This window comes from Scophthalmus maximus, chromosome 8, assembly GCF_022379125.1.
Source record: "Scophthalmus maximus strain ysfricsl-2021 chromosome 8, ASM2237912v1, whole genome shotgun sequence".
Classification (NCBI taxonomy): domain Eukaryota; kingdom Metazoa; phylum Chordata; class Actinopteri; order Pleuronectiformes; family Scophthalmidae; genus Scophthalmus; species Scophthalmus maximus.
In genome coordinates, this window is record NC_061522.1 from 4050090 (window position 1) to 4072166 (window position 22077).

Genomic DNA, 22077 nt, shown 5'->3' on the forward strand with positions numbered 1-22077 from the left:
CCTTCCCCCGCCCACACCTCGGCCCCTCAGAAGGCTGCCACCCGGCGTCCTCTCCTGGATCTGTTGATCTGTTGTTGTTTTTGTCCCAGAGCCAAAGGCAGAAGGAAGGAAAATCAAAAAAAAAAGTCTCACTCCATTTTAAGTGTAAGCTACAAGTTTCTGGGGGGAAAAAACAAGCGTGTCTGCATGTCGTCGTCGTCTTCCTTTGGCGAGACAAGCCGACGGGATGTCCTGCTCAGAGTTCATGATGCGGCCGCTGAGGAAAACCTGTTTCTCCCATGTTCTCCGAAATAACCATCCAGGCTGGAGTGTCGTTCGTGCGGCGTTCCCCAAACGTAAACCGGATCCCACATGGATGCAATTTTCACCAACAAGTTAGAAAAGGAACCCACAAATCCAGGGGAACTCGTACAGAGTGTCTCTCCTGTCTCAGATCTCGGTTTCCCTCCGTCTGATTGGTTCACACGGATCTAGAATCCTGCACAGGGGAGAGAGGCGTTCGATGCGATCGGCTCATCTGAGGAAAATCCAGACGTCGGAAAACTGCAGGTTTGACTCGCAGGGATCCGGCGTGTCTCGTCTCCGCTGCAGATTCCCCTTCAAGAAAACAGACGCAAAGGGTTTTAATCTCCCACTCGGGATCAATAAAGGATCTGAGTCGGTTACGACCAGGAATTGTCGGATGTTTAGAACAAAGTGTCCAGCTTTAAAGTCATCAATACATTTTATGCATGATCAAATTTAAGAAAGTAATCTAGCCACATATGCAGGAATCCGCTGTCGTGTGGAAAACAAATGGCAATTGTTTCAAATATCTTAAAAAATATATATATCTTAAAACTATCAATCAAATCAGCAGATTGACTGATAAATCAGAAATGTTTTGGCCGCCGTGGCCTTGGCCAGGAGCTGTACCTTCCTTCACTTTGGCTAATTCCGAGCAGATACTGCAACACCGAGGGGCTCTCTGATGTTATGTAATTACTCTGAGCAGTCTGAGCTGACCTAATTCCATTGGATAGGACACGCTTCAGCATATCGGTGTTTATGATTGAGCTGCTGGTGCACAGACACATGGTGGAGGTGGAGGTGGTGGTGGTGGTGGAGACGACTCTTTTTTTCCTCCAGGGTCACCAAGAACACACCCACACTCGATGAAAGGACTTTCTCACGCTGGAGTCTGCTCAACGACAAAAAAACAACTGCTCTGTGCTGAGAAATCAACAGATACACAGTGACACAGTGACATATATATATTTATATATAGGTATATGCAGAGACCATGAGGAAATTGAGCACACACACACACACACACACACACACCATGGCTGCCACCAGTATCACCTGCACTACAGATAAAGCAGCTTATAAAACCAAGCAGCAGTGCATCAATATGCAGCTCAAGCAGCAGCCTGCTCTTCTGTTACAAAACACCCACATATATATATATATATGTATGTATAAAAACACACGTCGTCACCCTGTGTGCATGAGGTCTGCCTCTGCCATCATGCCTGTCTTCGGATGGCAGGGGCAGACAGACACACATGTACATACACGTACATACACACACACACACACACACACACACACACACACAGTCAGTCAGTCAGTCAGGCTGCAGCATGTAAGAATAAAAAACACACTCACCTTGATCGCCTCAAGATCAATGGCAAGATGGGCCGGGCCTCGTCTCCGTCCTCCCCCCGTCCTGTCCTCCCTGCGTCCCCCCTCTGTCTCTCCGCAGACGAGCAGTGTGTCACCACGGCAAAGAGAGAGGGAGAGAGAGAGAGGAGAGAGAAAGAGAAAAAAAAAAAACACTTGGCGTCTTCATGAATATCAGTGGCTTCACCAGCTTCCCCTCCTCCCTCTCCCCTGCCACAGTGGTCTCCCCCAGTCACCCCCCCCCCCCCCCCCCCCCCCCCCCCCCCCCCCCCGCCGCCGCCACCACCACAGCCTCCGTGGAGAAGCCCATCTCCCCCTCCCCTTACCTTCCTCCACACACACACACACACACACACACACACACACACACACACACACACACACACACACACACACACACACACACACACACACACACACACACACACACACACACACACACACACACACACACACACACACACACACACACAGTGTCCATTATTCCCATAAATCAGTCTCCGCTCCTCCTCTCTCCATTGGTACCCGTTTTCTCTCTCTCTCTCTCTCTCCCTTATTGGCAGCCACACGCCGATTGTCTGCTTCACTAGTCAGGCGTCCTTTCTCTCCATCACACTCACACACACAGCAGATTTCTTTCTTTTTTTTCTAATGGAACACATTGTTTTATTTAAGATGGGTTCATATCTCCTGTTACTCACTCTGCTCTGCTTCCTCCCTCCTCTCCTATTGACTCTGTCCTTTTACACTCATTCAAGGACATGGCGCGGTACATTTGTCCATGTTAAGCCCTAAATATTCTCTGAAACTGCAGGGGATTTCTATATCTTTGTCTTATATGCACATGGAGGCGTATCTTCCCTCAGATGGAAGAATCCACAATATTTATGATTTGCAGGATAACCAACAGTATTTCTATGATCAGTCTTGTTACGAAGCTGTGAAAATAAATCTTAAGACGACTTGATGATGAAAATGTCAAACAGTGCAAAACTGGAATATGTCCAGTTTAACATCATTGAAGAAAAAACAACTAAGATGGAAAATATCGACATCAACTGGAATTTTCTGTCGATCGCCAAATCGATCAATCGACAAATCATTTCAGCTCTGAAAGAAACACACCCATCACCAACAAGGAGGTCATGTGATTGATTTTGATTTTGATTTAAGTTTGTCTTTTAGATTTGATTGTTGGCAGGAAAACTATCAAAGGCAGGTCTCGGCCACGGAAACAGGTGATTCAATTTTGGGAGGGGATCCAGATACGATGGTGAGATATGGGGGGGGTCTCTTTGTTTTAATTAGCAATTAAATCCGTATGATTTTCTCAATTCAAAGATTCATCGTTTGCTCTATAAAATGTCAGAAATAGTAAAAAAAAAATGCACACAATAGGATCCACTGAGGCAAAGACGCACTTTTCAGAGAGCTTGTTTTGTCTGATCACTGGTGCCACATTCAAAGACGTTTACATTAATATTAAGACTTTGGAGCTGTAACGAGAGAATACGGGAGACTTCTGCTTGATCAAGAACTTGAAATAATTGATCAAATCATCATCAATGATCAAACACTGACACGGATATATTATCTGACACTGATATAAACTGACCATCAACGTACATGAAGCTGTGACATTGTTCTAATCGCCTGCCCGTTGACTTTCATGGACATTATCTAGATTTGATTCGTGTCCGTGCGCCTGCGCTGATTGTTTTCTATTTACAAGAGTGACGGCACAAAGAAGCTTTGCCTCAAAAACAAAATAATTCCTGCAATAAAACCAACAACCGACGATTAATTATGAAGGAGAGAGAGAGACCCAGCAATTAATCGTGCAGGTGAAAGGGGAGAGAGATGGAGAGAGTGTTGTGGCAGAATATGAGTCCAGGGCAACTCCTGGTTTATTGTACAAGTTGTACAACACAACTTACAAACAGTCCCACAACTACAGGGATAAATAAATAAACGTATTGTAAAACCTACACACAAAAACTATTAAATTACAAAGCAGCAACTAAAGAAATTTCACTTGGACGATGACAACTTGATTAGATCATTGACAGCAGACTTTAAGTTATTTCAGAGTCATTTTTTCAGACAAAAATACAAGAAAAATCTCAAACGTGAGTATTTGCTGATTGATTTTTTTCTGTTTATACAAGTGAAAATGTTATGTATTTGGGTGTTTGGTCCGTTGGTCGGGGAAATAACAAGCAATCTAATGTTCTTCACCTTGTGCCTTGAGAAATTCTAATGCACAAATGTTCTATTCATCAAGAAAATAATTTCCAGATTGATCAGTGATGAAAGTAATTAACAGCTGCAAACCCTAATCAATGCCTCAATCTGCAAAAGCTAGATCGACCTGGGAGATTACAATCAAATCCTGCAGGTTTTACTCCGAGACGCCTGAAGCACCGATCACAGACGGACCGAGAGCGGTTACTTTTGAGGCTGAAGCCAATATTGATATTTGATGGTAACAAACGCCAGATTTTTTAAAATAAAAACTGTTGGTAGATTGTCTCAAATATGTCTATCGCATTCCTTTTCTTTTTTTAATCTCCTGACATATAGGCTGATTCCAGTATATTTGCCCTGATAATTGATAAACCCTCTATTTTCTTCTTTGGCAAACGACACAGCCTTGAAAAAACTGTCAATTTCGAATAGACTCGAGATTTCTGACGGTCACAGCAAAAATCAAAAGTTCACAGAATTCATATTTAATGCAGGGCAGCTGTAATCTACAGTGAGGTTCTGTCTGCGGTCGTCTGAGGACCAGTTGATCCTGTCCGATGTTGATTACGAGTTAAAATCATCAGGGGACAATCACACTGTTCACCGAACGGGCAACTGACGTGGTTTTTGATCTGCTTGTCCCCAAACGGACACGAGATGGCGCCGTCGTCCACAGTAGAACATATTACAGTGGACAGATCTTCAAGCCTTTCTTTTTCTTTTTTTTTACCTAAAAGTTAGCATTTGTACAAATATTTGAGGTGTATCTGAGTGTCTTTAGTGTAAACCAACGTCTCAAATATCTTTGATTTGTGTCAGATCATTATCAGCCGTTTCTAATGACATTAATTCAAGAACAACTGTCTACGATATAAAAACTGATTTGAGTCAAACTAAGAGATACATCTTTTACTCTGCACCAAGAAGCTTTAAGTTAAAAAAGAGATTAAAAATGTGCGATTGTCTGAACACCGCTATTTCAGTATTTGATTGAATGTGATCTTAAAGTGATGATGTGGGTGAAACTGTCGGGGAAAGAACGAGTGTGTCATCGCTGCCTTTTGCCACTTGTTTAAATCCTTCCTTTTGTTTTCAGTCCTCATCCTTTTCATCCTCTTCCTCGTCACCCTCTCCTGAATCTGGCACCCACAATCCAGAGTCAATGCAGCGCTTCAGGTGGTATTTTCCTTCCTGTAGGAGAAACGCAGCGACACCAGTTATTAAATGAACGAACAGAGACCTTTTGATTCTCGTTCGGTCACTTTCCTTCTTCTTGTGACTCTCTGTTACAAACGCTCACCTCGGGGTGGAGTTTGTCCATTGCCTCGTACAGCATCTGGATGTTTTTCTCATCGAAGCTCCTTTGTATTTCCTGTAATAATAAAAATTGTACCAATGCGAAGCATCGAACCTTGTGAACCGAGCGCCGCCTGTTGGGAGCGTCTGCACTGAATCTGTGTCTCTGTCCATGTGTTTGTGTAGTTACCTTTGGCAGCGACTCATAGACCTCCACAGGGTCTAAACCACCCGGGCCCAGTCTCTTCTCCCTCCCCACCTCCTCCTCCTCCTCCTCCTCCTCCTCCAGCTCCTTCATGGCGTCCTCCATACGAATCCGTGCACAGCTGCGGACCCGCTCCTTCAGCAGCTCCAGCTCGCAGTCAAACGCGTCCTGGTACGGTTTCTCCGCAGTCTGACAAGAAGTACAAGGTTTTTAATATCTTCTCAGATTTCTTTTCTACCTCTCATTCCTCCCTCATAGTGACACGATTCAGTATTTATTTCTGAGCACAAAAACATTTAATAAAATCCTTTAATTCAATTTCCTTTCTCTGTTGTATGCTCCCAAATATGCCATGTAACTGGGAAAGAGATTTGAGTAATGAATATGCCAAAGATGGCACGTGGCAATAGGTTTGATTACATGTAACTGTTTAATAATACTACAGGCTGCCTCGTGTATCTCTCCTGTCACTTTGCACAAAAATAAACCACGACCTTCTCCTGTATACATTAAATGACATTCAGATATTGGGATGTTTTTCCACTGCTTTTTGGAATCTTTCTAGATTCTGGAAATGTATTTCCTGGAAACTAAGAGGTGAAGACCCTGGTCTTCCCTCTGAGGAATTTTCACTTCCCTTATCATTCTATGACCGACCCCCCCAAAAAAAGCATGTGGGTTGTTTTTAAAAAGGGAAGTAATGATTGTTTCTGAAAGTTTGGTTAATTTTTCTAGACCATTTAGCTGCAGACCTAAAAAAAACCTTATGTGGCTACTGGTGTCCAATTGGCCTGAATTCACATATTTAAATTGGACGGGGAGACTTTGATACAATTTCATTTAATCTGCTTATATATATATTTGTTTATTGTATATTTATCTTTATTATCTGTGGCTATTAGTTTGCTTTGCTTGTGCTCCATGTTGACTTAGTTGTACACGGGTGGTTGTCGAGCATTGTTCTGTTTTAAAATCAATCAAACCTACGACAAAAAGAAACAACAAAGAAATGGCAAAATGACCACAAACAAACAAAAATAAATGTTTTAGGTTCGATCCAACCACATTGTGTCTCAGTGGCCGTTTACACGCATGTTAATTAGAGGTGCAAGAGTTAATCGATTAGTAATCGACTACTAAATTAATCGCCAACTATTTTGATAATTGATTAATCGGTTCAAGTATTTTTTTTATGGGGAAAAAGGTAAAAGAATTCTCTGATTTCAACTTCTTAAATGTGAATATTTTCTGATTTCTTTGCTCCTCTGTGACAGTAAACTAAATATCTCTGGTGTTTGGACGAAACAAAACATCATCTTGGGGTTTTGGGAAACACAATCGCCATTTTTCACCACTCTAATGGACCAAAAAAACGAATCGATTAATCGAGAAAATAATCAACAGGTTAAATCAATAATGAAACAATTGTTAGTTGCAGCCCTGATGTTAATTCCAGGATGTAAACAGGGTCAAAGACGCAGGAGATCGCATGTAATTCCAGACCTTGATCTTGGAGAAGAACTGCCTGAAGCAGCCTCTCGGGTCGACCTTCAGCGTCCGAGCCGTGTCCAAGATGAACTGCAGGACAATGGCCTGGTGGGCCACCTGCCCCATCAGCTCATGTTTCTACAGGGACACAGAGAACATACGGTATACGAAGCGTTACCTGGATGAATTAAGTCGTTTTCTATCCAGAGCCTCTTTTTTTTTTGTCACAGCACTCACCTCGTCTATCTCAAAGTCAATGCAGATGACGACGAGGCAGTTCGCTGTCTCTTCGCACACCAGATGCGGGTTGTCTGACAGATACTTCTGACTGTCGTCCCAGCGCCGCAGCATACCTGGTGGTGCACAGACAAACACATGCTGCCTTCAGCTGGAGCTTTTTGTTTATTTCTTCTTCGACAATTCCCAGCATGGGGCACACTTGAAAGAGAAGGACAACGAAGCGTACCAAAGTGTTTGATTTCCTTCGCATACTGCTCCACAAAGGACTTGTGCTTCTCCACCTTTTCCTCCCGTGTTACAGGCTTGATGTTGAGTACACTCTGGAAAACAAGAAAAATCAGCCTTCTGACAAGTCACACTTAGGGGGTCTAAAGCTCCCATTCCCTTTAAAAGCCACATGCACTTGCACCTTGGCGGACTGCTGTTTGTATGAGAGAAAACTTGTCTGCAGATCGGTTCTGTGAGAGTCTCGCAAAATTCTGTGACCCTGCTGTCACACCGTACCTTGCTGAAACCTTCTTTGCTGATTGTGTCGACATTCCAGGGCAGCTTCTTTTCCTCTCGCTGGTATTCCTTAATCATCTTCTCAAAGGCCTTCTCGTCCTTCTTCAGTTTTCTCACCTCGGCCTGCACTTTCTTCAGCTCAGCCTCTCTCTTCTCCTTCTCCTTCTCCTTATCACCCTCCTCCTCCTCCTCCTCCTGCCCTCCCTCTTCCAGGTCTCCAAGTCGTCCCTGGGCTTCTTCCAATAACCTCTTGCATTCCGCAAAGTTGCTCTCCAGATCTTCCCCTCTCTGCTGGAACTCAGCCATTCTCTCCAGCCGGGTCTGGCGTTGGGATCCACAATGGACGAGTGTAAAGATATAAATGACAAAAAATAAAATAAATAAAAGTAAGAGTGGTGGGAGTTCAAATTGATGAATAATCACATGTGAAATGGAGAGGAGAAGATAAACACTGAAGGTGATCGGGTTGGTGGAAGGTGCTCAATAGTTCAAGGAAAACAAAATCACACACGACAGCAAACAACTTAAACACTGAAACCAGTCTGCACAGGAGACAGTTATCACAGTTAGAACAGTTATCTAAAAGCTATTTGTGCTAACTACTTAAAACATATATTATAAATCAGAGCCTCATGAGGGAGAACAATCTCAGATATCATGTAAATATGAGTTGTTGTGGTTTGTGTCTGCCTACAGTGATTCAATCAGGGTATGAACGAAAAGGAAAAGTCAGGCCTCCTGTGATTGACGTTACTATCTTTCAACAACAAAATGGACAAATTTGTACATTCAAAAGATTAATAAGCAACGAGATCAGCCCGCAACATTGGTTGTCAACAGACATCAGATATTTCAAAAAAAGAAAGAAGAAAACCAGGAGGGAAGACAAGAGACTACAAGTCAGTCAAGACCACTTAACCAGTCATGTGACAGCCGGGCATCACCACGTTAAGCTGATTAACCAGATTTAGAGCCCAACAAACAGAACTGGACCTATAGTGTGGGGAGTCTGGGGACTGCAGGATATGAGAAACAGCTGGTAAGAGAAGATTATTTAGTCAAACCAAGATCAAGAATGAACTATGTTCTGATCTCGCCTACATCACACGTTCCTACACTGCAATTTCTTGTAACTTGAAAATTGCTTGAAACTTTAAAAAAAAATAGAATAAAACTTTACTTGGCAAACACGCAAATTAATTATTTTTATCATCTACATAGGGCCACCAATTCTGCTAGTTGTTAACCAGACCCAAGAATATTAAAATGTGGTCATAATTTTATAACCATAAAATTTGTAAGATAAAGTCACACGTCTTTTCCAGGTGCTACCGAATATTGTAATAGTCACATTATTCATAGACTAAATCTATTAGCAGAAACAGGAAGCCACTGCGGGGAGCACCTGCAAAAACTATCAACCTTTCCAGAATTAATTTCATTATTTTACTTTTATGGCCTTAATTCTTCTTGTTTTCAACTGTTGCTCTCAATGTTGCTCTCCTTGTGTTTGTTACAGTACTTCTGGTATAAAAGTGCTCAGAAGTCAAGTGTCGCTATAGCTAGCCGCTCCTTTGGCAACACGGCCTCTGATTGGTCCACAGGTATTAGTTTTCGTCTAACACCTGCCTGTGTGTGTGGGCTGTTCTGGCTACTACTAATAATACTAATAAATAAAAATTTAAAAAGTCACGTCTACTGGTGGAACTAACCGGGTGTAAGACTTCCAAACGTCACGGCTACTTAAAGTGTCACTGCTGACCCGGTGTCTCAGTCGGAACAGGCTCGGAGTGTCGACGTACGCGCAGGCGACGTCCTCGTCGTCGGACACCTCGATGTGGTCCCAGGCGCTGTAGTCGACGCCCGCTGCGGCGCTCATCTTCCACCACCGCCGCGGCTTTGTCAGCTCAGAAACACGGCAACTGCGGGACCGATCGCCGGGGGAACTCTTCGCCGACGGGGCGTGAGCAAAGGTGAACGGACGAGCGACACACAAATGACTCGCTATCCCAAATCCTCTTGAGCCGTTTAAAGCGCCGCGTCGACGGCTGCTGGTGCGCGCGCATCCAATCCACAGACGTACGTCATCAAAAAGAGCGGCGGCGGTTTCTGTTTTTAGAACATGTTTCCCTGTACAGTGAAACCCTTCCTTTGCTGTCCAAAGAATGCCAGACGATGCAAAAATAAAACGACAAATATACAAAATAAAACAATTCTAAAAGGCAGCATGTGAAGAATAAAGCAACAATAATAATTATAAAAGGTGCACATGTGAACAGTGCATGATACATTTTTCATGTAAATTCTTTAAATGTATTATTCTTATTCTCTATATTTTTAGCAATTCGTATATTTGACATTTATTTGTGTAGATACTGTATATATTTTTTAAGTGTGCTGTGTGAAACGTGCTGCTGTTACACAGGAATTTCCCCGCTTGGGATAAATAAAGTATCTATCTATGTATCTGTACCTCCGGCCCGAGGGTAGAAGTGTAAACAGTCCGGAATGTCAGAATATAGAATAGAATAGAAATAGAAATAGAAAACTTTATTCATCCCGCTCGGGGAAATTCACTTGTCAAGGCAGCACAGTATCACACAGGGTAGCAAAAAAATACAATTAAAAATACAGGAACAAACTGATTTTTAAAAAGCTATGTACATATATACAGAGTGCGAAAAGTAATGTGCAGTGGGTTGGAAATAATAAATATTATTGAATGGGTTGAATTTCGCCTAAATAACTAGAAAGTAACAAATCTGGATCACCCATAGCGACAATGACGCTCTCTCTGGAGAGAAGAAGAGTTTGTTGTTAGATTTCCTAAATGTCATTTTTCTCAACGTCAAAAGACTAACCAGTGACGTCTGGGGAAATGTGAGGAACTTAAAACAGCCTCATGCTGAAACTCTTAAACAACAAAGTAACTTTTGCTTCAGGTTTTAACTCGGAAGCAAAACCCCGCCGCTAATCTTTCCAACTTCACGAGGCTTGAGTAAGATCAGACTCTAAATAGTTTATACTTTCTTAAACATGATATGAACTCTTGATCAGATAATGTATGGGGCCCATATTTATGTGCTACACCCCTGGATGACAGTTTAAGCAAATGAACAGTAGTTGGATGCCAGTGCAGATATTGGCTAAAGTCCATCTTTTTTTCAACCCATTTATTCATCCACTACTCGCTCAAGGATAAAATAAACCGTTCCAATGAGTCCTCCCCTGCTCCCCCCCCTCATCCTCTCCGGAACTCTTACCCCAAGGGGAGTTGGAGGAAGATGGAGTCAAACATTTCTGAGATTATTTTGCCCAGCTCCATCCTAAACAGTATCTGTAGTGCAGTTTCCTGTGGAAGCCTTTCTGAAGTTAAGTTAGCATTGGGGAATTACATAAACAGGAAAACTGTCAATCTGTTTCATCCGGTGCTTTATATTCACCAGTCACACTGTAAATCGTTTCTTTCTGAATACAATCATTTATTAGTCAGTTATTGCTCCGCTTGTGGGTGGCATGCTTTTATTCTGCTGAGCGCTTTGTGTGACCTTGTTTGTAAGAAAAGTGAAACGAGAGACTGGGGGGTGATTCCATTTATTCATCTTTTAAAAATAAACAAAGTCAAAGCTTATCATTTCTTCACCGAAGTTCCAGGGTGAAGCTCATTATTATACATCTTTGAATTCCTCTTTTTTTATTGTCTCTCAGACGGAGAGAGATAGCACCACAACAACACACAGGAAACGTGGGTTATCGTGTGGTCAACCTCAAGTCTTTCCATGGCTCAATACGTGTGGCTGCGAGGATCAGTGCAAGGATTTCCACATAGTATTGAACTTTCTACAGGCAGCGGCTCTCTAAATGAAGTTCCCCGCAGTGACACGACCAAAATAAAAAAACGGGACAAACAGTAAAAAAATAAAGAGCATTCACGTCAACAAATGAGCAACAATATGAGCAACCATGTCAGCAATAATGATTCGCCAGTTCCCTTTGTAAATCAGAATATGGAAAAGTGTTGTATTTTTTTAGGGTTGATGTTGATTTACTTTTTTACTAATTGCAGGGAAAGTCAGAAATTTGGTGTCATGGATATAGACTACGTTTTTTATAGATTATGCTCACACATCATATATTATATCATATCTTCAATCAACACACAATCTGCACCGTTTCAGTATCCTGATGGAACTTTAGAATGTGTCTTTCCAGCCTCTACATCCACAATCAATAAACCATGATACTTTTTAATACTGCACTTGAAACTCATCTTACACTTAATTTGAAATGGCAATAGAAAAATTCACATTGATCTACATCTTTTTAAATGTGCGATGTTGTTTTCAACCAATGAAACTACAGTTTAGAAATTAAGACTTAGTCTGTTAGCTCAGACAAAGTCAAGACTGAACTACAGACCTGTAGTTTGCAGTCAACGCGTTGCCGCGTTGATTGCGAAAACAACAGACGTCTCCCGGACGGGGCGGAGTGTACTGTCCCATACAGATGTATTTGTACAAAAAACCAGGTACTATTATCACCAAGATGAGGACCACAACAGCAGCTACTGCAATGTACGGGATGATGTTTGCTGCGGAGAGTTGGGTAAGGGGTTGAGAAAAAAGGAACAGAGTGTTATACGTCAGAGCAACACTTAAAAAAAACAACACATTCACAATGAACTTCCTTCTTCATTTCACATGGGGTTTGAGTCCGTTCACAAAAACTGTGAAAAAGCAGAACTTGTGCGGGGTTTTTTTCCCCACTGACTCACTTCCCAGTAACAATCATAACGATGACGTCTGAACACGACAACTCACGTTTGACAACCACGTGGAAGGTGACGGTGGTCGTCCCCACAGCGTTGCTGGCGGAGCAGGCGTACCGTCCTCCGTGCTTAGAAGCTGCAGACGTGATGGAGAGAACGCTGCTGTTGGGCGGCAGGAGACTGGCGGGCAGCAGCGTCCAGGTGTACGAGGGGCCGGGGTTTCCCTCGGTCTCGCAGTTCAGCCGCAGAGGATCCCCCGCCGTGACGGTGATCGGATCGTGACGTGTCGGCCCCTGGTGCTGAGGCTTATCTGTGTTTCGATGAGACGGGAGGAAGGAATGCAACTCATCATTGCAGCACTTATCAATCGACAGTGCGGCCAGCAGACGTAAAGCAAAGCCCCTGACAAACCTCTGATATAGTCCAATATTTACTCCACTATTAGCTTCGCTTTTGGTCAAATTTCGGAGGAGCTCGCCGGCAGCAGGCTAAGCAGGTTATTCCAGGCCTCCCTTTTCCCCAGCTACGCCCGCCAGCCAGGCCCAGGAGTTTAAAACATTTAACGGTGAGAGACCAGACCAGTTATCATGTGATCCACAACGCGTATAAAAAATAAAAAATACTTCAAAAGACGCCGACTTGACGGACATTCTAAAAGCCTCAACGTGAGAAGGCTCAACGTCCCTTTAGGTGCTAAAGCAGCGATCGATAATCACCAAATTTCTTTGAGATATGCTTCGTCATAAACACTTATACCTGTAACAAAAAAAAAGGTGAAACCCCAAAAATCTAAACCCAAAGTGGACAAAAAAAGTATGGACGTTATCTTACACTTGACGAAAGACAACGTCCCTAATTGAGGGACTTCGGTTTTGATTTTTCCACCGGTGTAAGTGTTTCACGACGAAGCATATCTGAATGACATTTGGTGATTATTGATCGCTGCTTTAGCACATCGAGTGATGTTCAACAGTGAATTCAGACTCACAGTGGACCGCGGCTCTGAGGGATCGCGACTCCACCACTGGAGGCGGCTGTGGTCCTTCAGGGCCCAGCTGCAGCTCGGCTTTGCACCGGTACTGGACTCCGTCGTCCTCTTTACTGGCGTTGATGCTCAGCGTGAAGACCTCGCTCGCCGGTTTCTTCTGAGCATTAACTTTTGACTTTCCTGGACCCAGTGGTGTCCGACCTCTGTAGAAGGTCACGATGAGGTTCCCAATCGGAGCGACGTTTAGCACGTCGCACCGCAGAGTGTACTGGTGAGAGGCGAACATCGGCCCGGAGTGATTCGTGAAGCCGATGGAGACGCTGTCCGGTGGCTCTGTGGAGGCAGACACACAAAACGAGCTGCAGGGATGAATCCTGTTTACTGTATAATTGACAGAACAAATAAAGGGGAACCATTATCAACCGCATGCTCACTTACTGTACACAGTCACACTCAGGAAAGTGCAACACTGGCCTTCATCAACAGCCTTAGCATAATAGCATATGGGTGATGTTGCCCATTCAGTCATGTTTTCAACCGTCCATAAAATTGTGGTTCCGTTTGTCGTGTGGTCTCCCACGGCTCTTTCCAAACCGGTAATGTTGCTTTGGCACGACCGGCACACAGAGCACGCAGCAGAGGTTGGGTCGCCGTGTTTCACTACCAGTCTGGATGGAGTGAACACCGGTTTATCTTCACAGTGTACATCTGTTAAAAAAAAAAAAAAAAAAAAAAAAAAAGGAACATAAAAACATTAAACAACGTCATTTCAAAGGCATGCGAGATGTTCAAGAAAAGTAATTCAGTGCTGCAGACTGTATCTTACAATAGAGTTTTTGTTTGTTCAGTCACTGTATCCGTAGTAGAATAACGCTCTCCTCAGGAAGTGTAGCACCAAATTCTGGGCCCTATACATGAGCGGTCTCTGTGGGGCCCCCCGCAGCTATGACGCTGATTCATTTATGATACTGTGTGTGTGTTCTCATAGTCACTAGCTAACTCACTAGTACTGTATTCAGGTAGTAAAAGTAAAATTTTACACCTTATTTTTTGAAATACATAGTTCAGTCTCTCAACCAATGTCAGTGTTTCCCCCACCATTGAATTGGTGGGGGAGCCCCGCCCCCCTGAAAAGTCAAATTAGTTTTTATATATATTTGATTTAGTATTTTAAATATAATGCCAAGCAGAAGTCATTGAAGTTCACTTCCCTAATACACCTTATTCATAATTCCTGCATAAAAGATTGTGGATGAAACTTGACGTCATAGCCGCTCAATGTGCCACGAACCAATCAGATCGCTTGATTTGAGCGCCCCGTTTTTTGTCGCTCAGTTACACGTCATGATAAAACAGAAAGTAAGCAAAAAAACACATTTGGCAAACAAGTCAATTATTTAAAAAACGAAATGGGAGAACAGGGGGACGAGACGTGTGTGTTTGTGTGTGTGTGTGTGAAATGGAATCGAGACGACGTGAATTCCTGTGTACGTCCATGAGAGACAAGGGACGAAGAGAACTCACCGCAGCCGGACACATGGACGTCGCGCAGGAAATCCAACAAGGAAACGATGATAAATACATGACAGGGAATCATAATCCTCATGTTTTATGAAAACAAATCACTGGTGTCCAGTATGGCGGATACCGAAAGTAGACAAGGCGCAATGAACAGGTCCGCCTGTCAGGGGTGCGTTTGATTCTGTGTTGGGTTGAAGCGGCGAGCGATGAGGAGTGAGAGGGGGCGGGGTTAGGGGCATTCCGGCACCACGCACAGATAACGAAACTGAAAATGAGCTTTTTGGGGGAAAACCTGGATCTGTCAGATGATGCATGAGTCACCTTGAATATAAGGGACTCTCCTGGTTGTTGTTGTTGTTGTTGTTGTTTGTGGAGCAAACTCAAATGTAACCGACGCTTGTTCTTTTAGTTCGATCATCAGCTTTATCATTAAAAAAACCCAAATAAAAATGATAAATACAACCAAATAGACAGGAATTGAATTAGGACAAAACATTTATTTCACCTAGAATGTAAAACATAAATGCACGTGCACTTTATTACAGTAAACGGTGTAACCGAATATTTCTAAGGATTTCTATGTTTTGATGTGTTTTTTAACTCCTCCTGTGTGTGTGTGTGTGTGTGTGTGTGTGTGTGTTTGTGTGTAAAACCCCGGGTAAGTCTGTAGGCTAATGAATGACACTGTAGTAAAACACAAGTTGTAATAATATATCAATTAATAAACACTTTAAAATGCCCTCATATCATCTTCTTTAGTCGTTAAATGTTAGGATGCTGTTTATTGATGCTAAATTGTGGGACACCACACATTCCCCATTGTGGGAATGTGTGGTGACCTAATGTGAGTTCCCTCGAATCGAACTCGCATAACTAAAAACATCTGGATTGATGTGTTATCTCTAGAAATGCATCATATTACACAGGTCAATCCTATGGGTTTTTTTTTATTATAAATCAATGTCAAACAAACGTAGACAAGCAAAAAGTACAGTCTTTGTCTCTAAAGTGTACTGGAGGGGAGTTTATCCAAGTAAAGAAAGTGCCTGATTGTGTTTTTTCACCACTGGGCCCACTAGAGCAGAAAGTATGTGGCCACGGTGGAGGAGTTAGTGTCTGGACGCAGGCTCCCCTTATCTCTTTCATGAAAACCCATTTCCTCCTTCTCTTACCAGGAATCATTCATCATTCACCAGAAGGCGTGGTCGCCCCCCTCTCCTCTCTCCCCACATTTAAAAAAAAATGACGTCAACAAGTTCTTGAAGAGAAAAAGATTCAAAAATTTTTTAAATCATGAAATTAGGTTCTGGGCAAGGAGTTTAAATCTTTAGGTCCACTGCTCATATTTAATCATAAAAGCAGAAATGTGTGAGGACAATTCAACACAACACTTCTTACTGCTGTGGATCTATTATTATAAATCAGTGTCACTTCTCATGCCACATGTAGTCATCTTTTTGCGCCAGTAGGTGGCAGTGTTGATCAGGCCCTTGATTAAAAAAAAAGAAATGTGGGTATTTTATTATAAAAGACGATATTTTTCAAAGGGCCGGTCCACCCGAATTACAAATAAACACATTTGCTTTTATTTTCTAGTTCTATCTAGCCGTGCAGAGAGTTTTGAGAGGAAGAAATCTCACAGATTAACTTCTCAAAAACCTGAGCATCGACTTAACCAACCCCTCAACTGTCAGAGAAATGTACTCCTGACTCTCTGTTTTCTGTTTACGTGTATTTCGTATCCTCCTTGCACAACTGTGGTCAAAACATCTTATTCAAGTCCGGGTCAATTCCATGTTTTTGTCCAAAGCAAGGCCCATGTCACAGCTGGGCCACAGACACTCATTAATAATATTTTATATTCATTAATAATAACTGGTAACGAAAGCTGTTCGATAACAAGAAGAGTGGAAGTAGAGATAACCCAACAAATTTTAATATTCAAGTACCGTACAAGTTACTCAACATTTAACTCCTCTATGACGTTTTAATGTTGGTATTTCTGTGTCTGTCTTGAATACAAATATGATTAATGATTGATTTATGACTGACTCCATGAGCCCTAGATTTTGCGTGTTGTGTTCTTATAAACGTGGGGCTTGGAAACACTAATAATACTTTATTGACCAACTATATCAGTGCCACTGCTGTTCATATTTAAAAAACGAAGCAAGGCAACAACTATAACCACTCCATACGAAAAAATTCCTAATCATTTTGATGCCTTGTGATCAAACCAACCCCGTGTGTGCTCACAGAATTAGAAACTCTGGCATTTTTCGTGGCGCGGCCCCAATGAAAGAGGAAGAGAGGCCGAGCGTCCGGCGAGTTTTACTTTCGTGCTCCCTGATGTGAAATGAACTTCGTGTCACACACAAACTGCCGGCCTGCTGTTTGTCTGCTGTGTAGGAGCAGATGGTGGCAATGGAGACGCCCTGACGTCACACACACACACATCATCATCAATCACACACACACACACACACACACATATCATCATTAATCACACATACACACACACGTTGTGATGTTATAGTTTAACCATAAACTTTATCATAAAAACAAATAAAAATGATAATACAACCAAATAGATAGAAATTGAATGAGGAAAAAACATCTAGTTGAACCTAAAATGTAAACATAAATGCACATCCAACATATCAGTTGGCCAATAATATCGGTCGAGCTCTACTACATATATATATATATATAATAGATAATAGGGACTGAAGATTTTGTCCCCCATCATTTGGAAAGTAAAGAGAGGAGGGGTCTTTCAATGGCCTGTGATAAACAGAAGGAATTATTACTTTATATTGACATTCACCATTGTTTTAAGACCGACATGAAAAATGATGAATCTATCTTTCAGGAGCAGGTATGAGTGTTTCCCAGTGTTGGTTGTGCGAGTTTATTTCATGCAGATTTCCCGACCGATTCCTAAGAGTTTGTGACTGAAACCAAACAGGCGGTTGACCTGTTGAATCTGTTTGTCTGTCACACTTTCACTGACCCTTCCGAGCACTTACCAGCAGATGTGTCGAGACGCTAATGATTATAAACTTGTCACCGCCAATGATTGACCATGTGTGTGTCCGTGTGTGTGTGTGCGTGTGTATGTGTGTCCATGTGTGTGTGTGTGTGTCCGTGTGTGTGTGTGTGTGTGTGCATGCATCAGCATGGACTCTGGTCCACATGAGCATCTGCTGTACTCCACTGGCCACCCACACCACACACTCCATTATCCCCTAGCACAGTGTGTGTGTCTGTGTGTGTGTGTGTGTGTGTCAGCGCCGAAGGTGCCACATTAATGTGACGGGTTTAATCATCAATTCAAGCAGGGGGCGGCCGTCCTCACGCACTTACATGTGACACCACCGTGTGTCCGGCTTTTGGTAACAGCGTGGTCAGTTTGCAGTTGAGCCGAGAAGGGCTGGAGTGTGTGTGACTGTGTGTGTGTGTGTGACTGTGTGTGTTAGTAAGACTTGTTTTTATAAGACTGTGGTGTGGTTTCCAAGTTTTTAGGGCATGTAATGTGTTCTTGGTGTTTGCAAAGTGTGTGTCTGTGTGAGTGTGTGAGTGTGTGAGTGTGTGTGTGTTTGTGTGTGTGAGTGTGTCAGTGTGAGTGTGTGGCTGTAAGAAAAAGGCACCACAACAGGTGGTTTGTGTGTGTTTTTGTGTGTAAACACTGAGGATGTCGAATTCCACCAGTAACTTCTACGCCCTATCGCAGTCCTTCAGCATCTCTGATATTATTGTCATAGCAACCTACTTTCTTCTCAACCTCGCAGTCGGCATCTGGGTAAGAGTCAGAGTCACGCTCCTGTGTGTGTGTGTGTGTGTGTGTGTGTGTGTGTGTGTAACACTGTCCTCTGTCAGTCGTCATGCAGGGTGAGCAGGAATACTCTGAGTGGATACTTCTTGGCCGGACGGGACATGGCCTGGTGGCCGGTGAGTAAGTGTGTGTGTGTGTGTGTGTGTGTGTGTGTGTGTGTGTGTGTGTGTGTGTGTGTGTGTGTGTTTGTATCTCATGATCGGACGTGTAAAAAACAATCCTGGTGTTTTTTTAGTAGATGAAGCAAAATGACGTTTGCTGAGTTTGAGTTTTTACATCCTAGTTAGCAAAAAGTATTAAAATACTGAGATAAATGGCTTTTATTAATGGTTAATTAACCATTTACCAGTAATTTATAGCTCACTTATAATGAAGCACAAGTCTTTGCTTGACAAATCCCAAGGGAGACCCTTCAAAATGACAATTTGACAACTTATAGAAAAGGTAAAGGGTAAAAAGCTGCAGGAAATCTGGACCAAATCCACGTCTGAGCTGCTTATTACATCTACAAATGTGGATTTATTATGATACAATACTTTGTATTAACTTATACAAGGAGCTGACTAGGTGTTGATGTGTGGACAATGTAAAAAATTGTAAAAAACTTATGAAGTTCACAAAAATGAGTAAAAGATTCAATTCTTGGGATGTTCTGTATTTGACAGGTAACCCTGTTGAAAATATCTGTGAGAGGATGAATGTAGATTAGCGACATTCGGGTTACACCTGTAGTAGGAAAATATATAAAATATGAATCCTGCAAAATGTTTTCATGTAATTTGTGGGTTCTATCTTAAGCTGCTTTATTCAACTCCATTATCATTTTTTTCTTACGCCACTTCCTCCACCTGATGGCGAATTTTTTTGTTTTTGCTTTTCAAATTCTGATTTTACAATAAAAACACATGCTGAGGCTATAAAATACATTACATTGAATAGGATTAGACGAAAGGTTCTCAACCCTTGTTCCACTAAAGAATGATTTGTCCTCTATGTTTAATCAGATGGTTTGAGTCCCAAAGACATTAAAGTATCCAATAATTTTTTATATATATATATATATTTGAGAAAAATCCAGAAAATGAAAACAAATTAATCAAGCAGTGGCCTGTTTTATCTTCGCTCCTCTCCCATTAATCAATCATCTCATGACACCTCATGATTTATACTGTGACTCTTTGGAGGGGCCCGGCCCTTATGTTGAGCACCACTGGATTAAACTACTTCTAAATGAAGTAGTTGAAAGTAACTTCAACAGTCAAATACAAGAAAGTAATTTAGGTGTAAAGTATATATTTTCTGCAGGCCAAGTACTTTCAATTTAGGTACATTTTTAAGTACATTTTACTTTTAGGAGTACTTCGATGTTGTTGTGTTGGTAGATAAGTAAAAGCTCTGAATACTTTGCTCCGTCAGATCGGAGCGTCTCTGTTCGCCAGCTCCGAGGGCTCAGGTCTGTTCATCGGTCTTGCTGGCACTGGAGCTGCCGGAGGCATCGCTGTGACTGGCTTTGAATGGAATGTAAGTTTAATAAAAAGGAAAACAAAGCCCCACACACACACACACACACACACACACACACACACACACACACACACAGGTGAGATTCTATTCAAATGTATCTATTAATAGTAACCAAAACACATTTTCAATATGGAATGAAGCAGATCCAGCCCGATGATCCATCTAATGTCATCTTTTGTCTATTATTTGCAAACTATTTGTGCAAGACAACCAAAAAAAAAACGGCACACGGGTTCAATGAGTCATCCCCTGAAAAGAAGATGCTTCGCCCAGGTACCTCTTTCGAACTCGGCCGTCTGTAAACCACAGAGATGCAGCAGACAACCAGCAGCAGGGGGCGGCAGCAGAGTGACATCCAGTACTGTATTGGGCGGTGAGCCGCGGGGCATGAGTCAACCAGGGCACATGCTGAGAGCCTTCGCATGAAGAGCTCAAAGCATTTTCCTCTCGGGGCGACTAACTGGTCAATCTTCTCTGTCCCGTGTCTCTCGTCCTCTCTCTCTCTCAGGCCACCTACGTGCTGTTGGCTCTGGCCTGGGTTTTTGTGCCTGTCTACATCTCCTCAGGGGTTAGTGTGCATGCACACACACGCACACACACACACACACACGCATGGGTGCGTGTCTGCTTGTTAAGGCTTGTTCAGCAGGTAGCCTACATTTTAGGTGCCAAGAGACATTCTCCTTACATCATTCCCCGCCCTTGAAAATTCCTCAACAGGGTGTCACACACACACACACACACACACACACACACACACACACACACACACACACACACACACATGCAGTGTCGTCTTTCTAATAACAAAGGTCATAAATTACTTTTTTCCTCCTTGATTGTTTAGAATCATATTCAATAACAGAGGTGTGAACGCGCCGAGCGCGTCAACCGTCACAAATATCTGTTGATGGCCACAGCACGCCATTTCTGAGCGGCTGAAGTTCGGTTCCCGTGTGTGTGTTCAGATTGTGACGATGCCCGAGTATCTGGGTCGCCGTTTTGGAGGAGAGAGGATCAGGACCTACCTGGCTGTCCTGTCGCTGCTGCTCTCCATCTTCACTAAGATATCAGTACGACTATCAGTCGCTCACACACACACTCACACACACACACACACACACACACACACACACACACACACACACACACACACACACACACACACACACACACACACACAGCATCACAACGCCGCCACCACGCTCGTCTCTTACGAGACTGACTGCTGTTGTGTTTTGCCGTCACCAGACCGACCTGTACTCCGGAGCCCTGTTTGTGCAGGTGTGTCTGGGCTGGAACCTCTATCTGTCCACTGTCCTCATGCTGGTGGTCACCGCCCTCTACACGATTGCGGGTAACACACGAACAGCGATGACAAAACGTTTGCCTCTCAGCTCCGAGCACACACACACACACACACACACACACACACACACACACACACCACGGGACATTTTGAGCAGAGAAAAAACAAAATCGCTACTGAGAAAATAATGCTGTTGTTACAGAAAAACAAAAATCTGAACCGTGCACAACGCGCTGTAGTATTTGCTTTGTTATTATATACACACACACACTAACGCACTCCACTTTACTCATCCGTCCTTGTGTGTCCCTCTTGCTCTTTTTACATTTTCACATTTGCCTGCATGCACCTCATAGTTTTGCCTCCAGTAGGATTTTGCGGTCCCTGGAAAAAAACAAGTTAGTTTTTGACTTCAATTTTCAAATAAGCTCTTTTTGATAATAATTTCTCCACAAACAACTCCACTTTTGCTCAAAATATCCCATTG

General features: G+C 42.7%; 3 protein-coding genes and 1 long non-coding RNA gene across 7 annotated transcripts in view; 1 reads left to right on the forward strand and 3 right to left on the reverse strand.

The window, feature by feature from the left end:
• Positions 1-11: 11 nt before the first annotated feature.
• On the reverse strand, positions 12-1888 carry LOC118312516. The gene is made up of 3 exons (XR_004794240.1): positions 1651-1888; positions 1006-1180; positions 12-597 (listed from the first exon to the last, which is right to left on the reverse strand). It is a non-coding gene; the product is annotated as an uncharacterized LOC118312516 (long non-coding RNA).
• A 1891-nt stretch (positions 1889-3779) lies between these two features.
• Positions 3780-9703, reverse strand: LOC118312065 (hsp90 co-chaperone Cdc37-like). 2 transcript variants are annotated; one of them, XM_035636351.2, is made up of 8 exons: positions 9358-9703; positions 7646-7979; positions 7368-7461; positions 7139-7254; positions 6917-7039; positions 5399-5602; positions 5213-5284; positions 3780-5103 (listed from the first exon to the last, which is right to left on the reverse strand). In XM_035636351.2, the coding sequence occupies exons 1-8, from the start codon at positions 9522-9524 to the stop codon at positions 5005-5007; spliced, it is 1209 nt and encodes a 402-aa protein (XP_035492244.2). In that variant the 5' UTR covers positions 9525-9703; the 3' UTR covers positions 3780-5004. The 2 variants fall into 2 exon arrangements, with proteins under 2 accessions (XP_035492244.2, XP_035492246.1); XM_035636353.2 differs by having other exon boundaries at positions 7646-7966; positions 9408-9702.
• The window catches only part of slc5a10 (solute carrier family 5 member 10), a 34581-nt gene continuing 21979 nt past the window's right edge, over positions 9476-22077 (forward strand). The window contains exons 1-6 of one of the 3 annotated variants that reach the window (XM_035636349.2): positions 9476-9618; positions 18802-18873; positions 20174-20278; positions 20790-20849; positions 21250-21354; positions 21533-21638. In XM_035636349.2, coding sequence (XP_035492242.1) covers positions 18859-18873; positions 20174-20278; positions 20790-20849; positions 21250-21354; positions 21533-21638 — 391 coding nt within the window. In that variant the 5' untranslated portion in view covers positions 9476-9618; positions 18802-18858. Of the gene's footprint in view, positions 9619-18311; positions 18725-18801; positions 18874-20173; positions 20279-20789; positions 20850-21249; positions 21355-21532; positions 21639-22077 lie in introns of those variants that run through there. The other 2 variants (XM_035636348.2, XM_035636350.2) reach the window with 2 other exon arrangements.
• LOC118312066 (hemicentin-1) lies at positions 11221-15135 on the reverse strand. The gene is made up of 5 exons (XM_035636354.2): positions 14926-15135; positions 13840-14109; positions 13402-13734; positions 12466-12723; positions 11221-12236 (listed from the first exon to the last, which is right to left on the reverse strand). Exons 1-5 carry the CDS (start codon positions 15005-15007, stop codon positions 12046-12048), a joined length of 1134 nt encoding a protein of 377 aa, XP_035492247.1. The 5' UTR covers positions 15008-15135; the 3' UTR covers positions 11221-12045.

Bases quoted from the DNA above. Each gene is read 5' to 3' on its own strand.
- LOC118312066 (XM_035636354.2), bottom strand. From the start codon at position 15,007: ATGAGGATTATGATTCCCTGTCATGTATTTATCATCGTTTCCTTGTTG. The intron at 13,735-13,839 runs GTAAGTGAGCAT...CTGCCTCCACAG, and splicing joins CCTGAGTGTGACTGTGTACA to AGCCACCGGACAGCGTCTCC. The intron at 12,237-12,465 runs GTGAGTTGTCGT...AACTCTCCGCAG, and splicing joins CTTCCACGTGGTTGTCAAAC to CAAACATCATCCCGTACATT.
- LOC118312065 (XM_035636351.2), bottom strand. From the start codon at position 9,524: ATGAGCGCCGCAGCGGGCGTCGACTACAGCGCCTGGGACCACATCGAG. The intron at 7,040-7,138 runs GTGAGTGCTGTG...GTGTCCCTGTAG, and splicing joins TTGACTTTGAGATAGACGAG to AAACATGAGCTGATGGGGCA. The intron at 5,104-5,212 runs GTGAGCGTTTGT...TTTCTCCTACAG, and splicing joins TGGACAAACTCCACCCCGAG to GAAGGAAAATACCACCTGAA.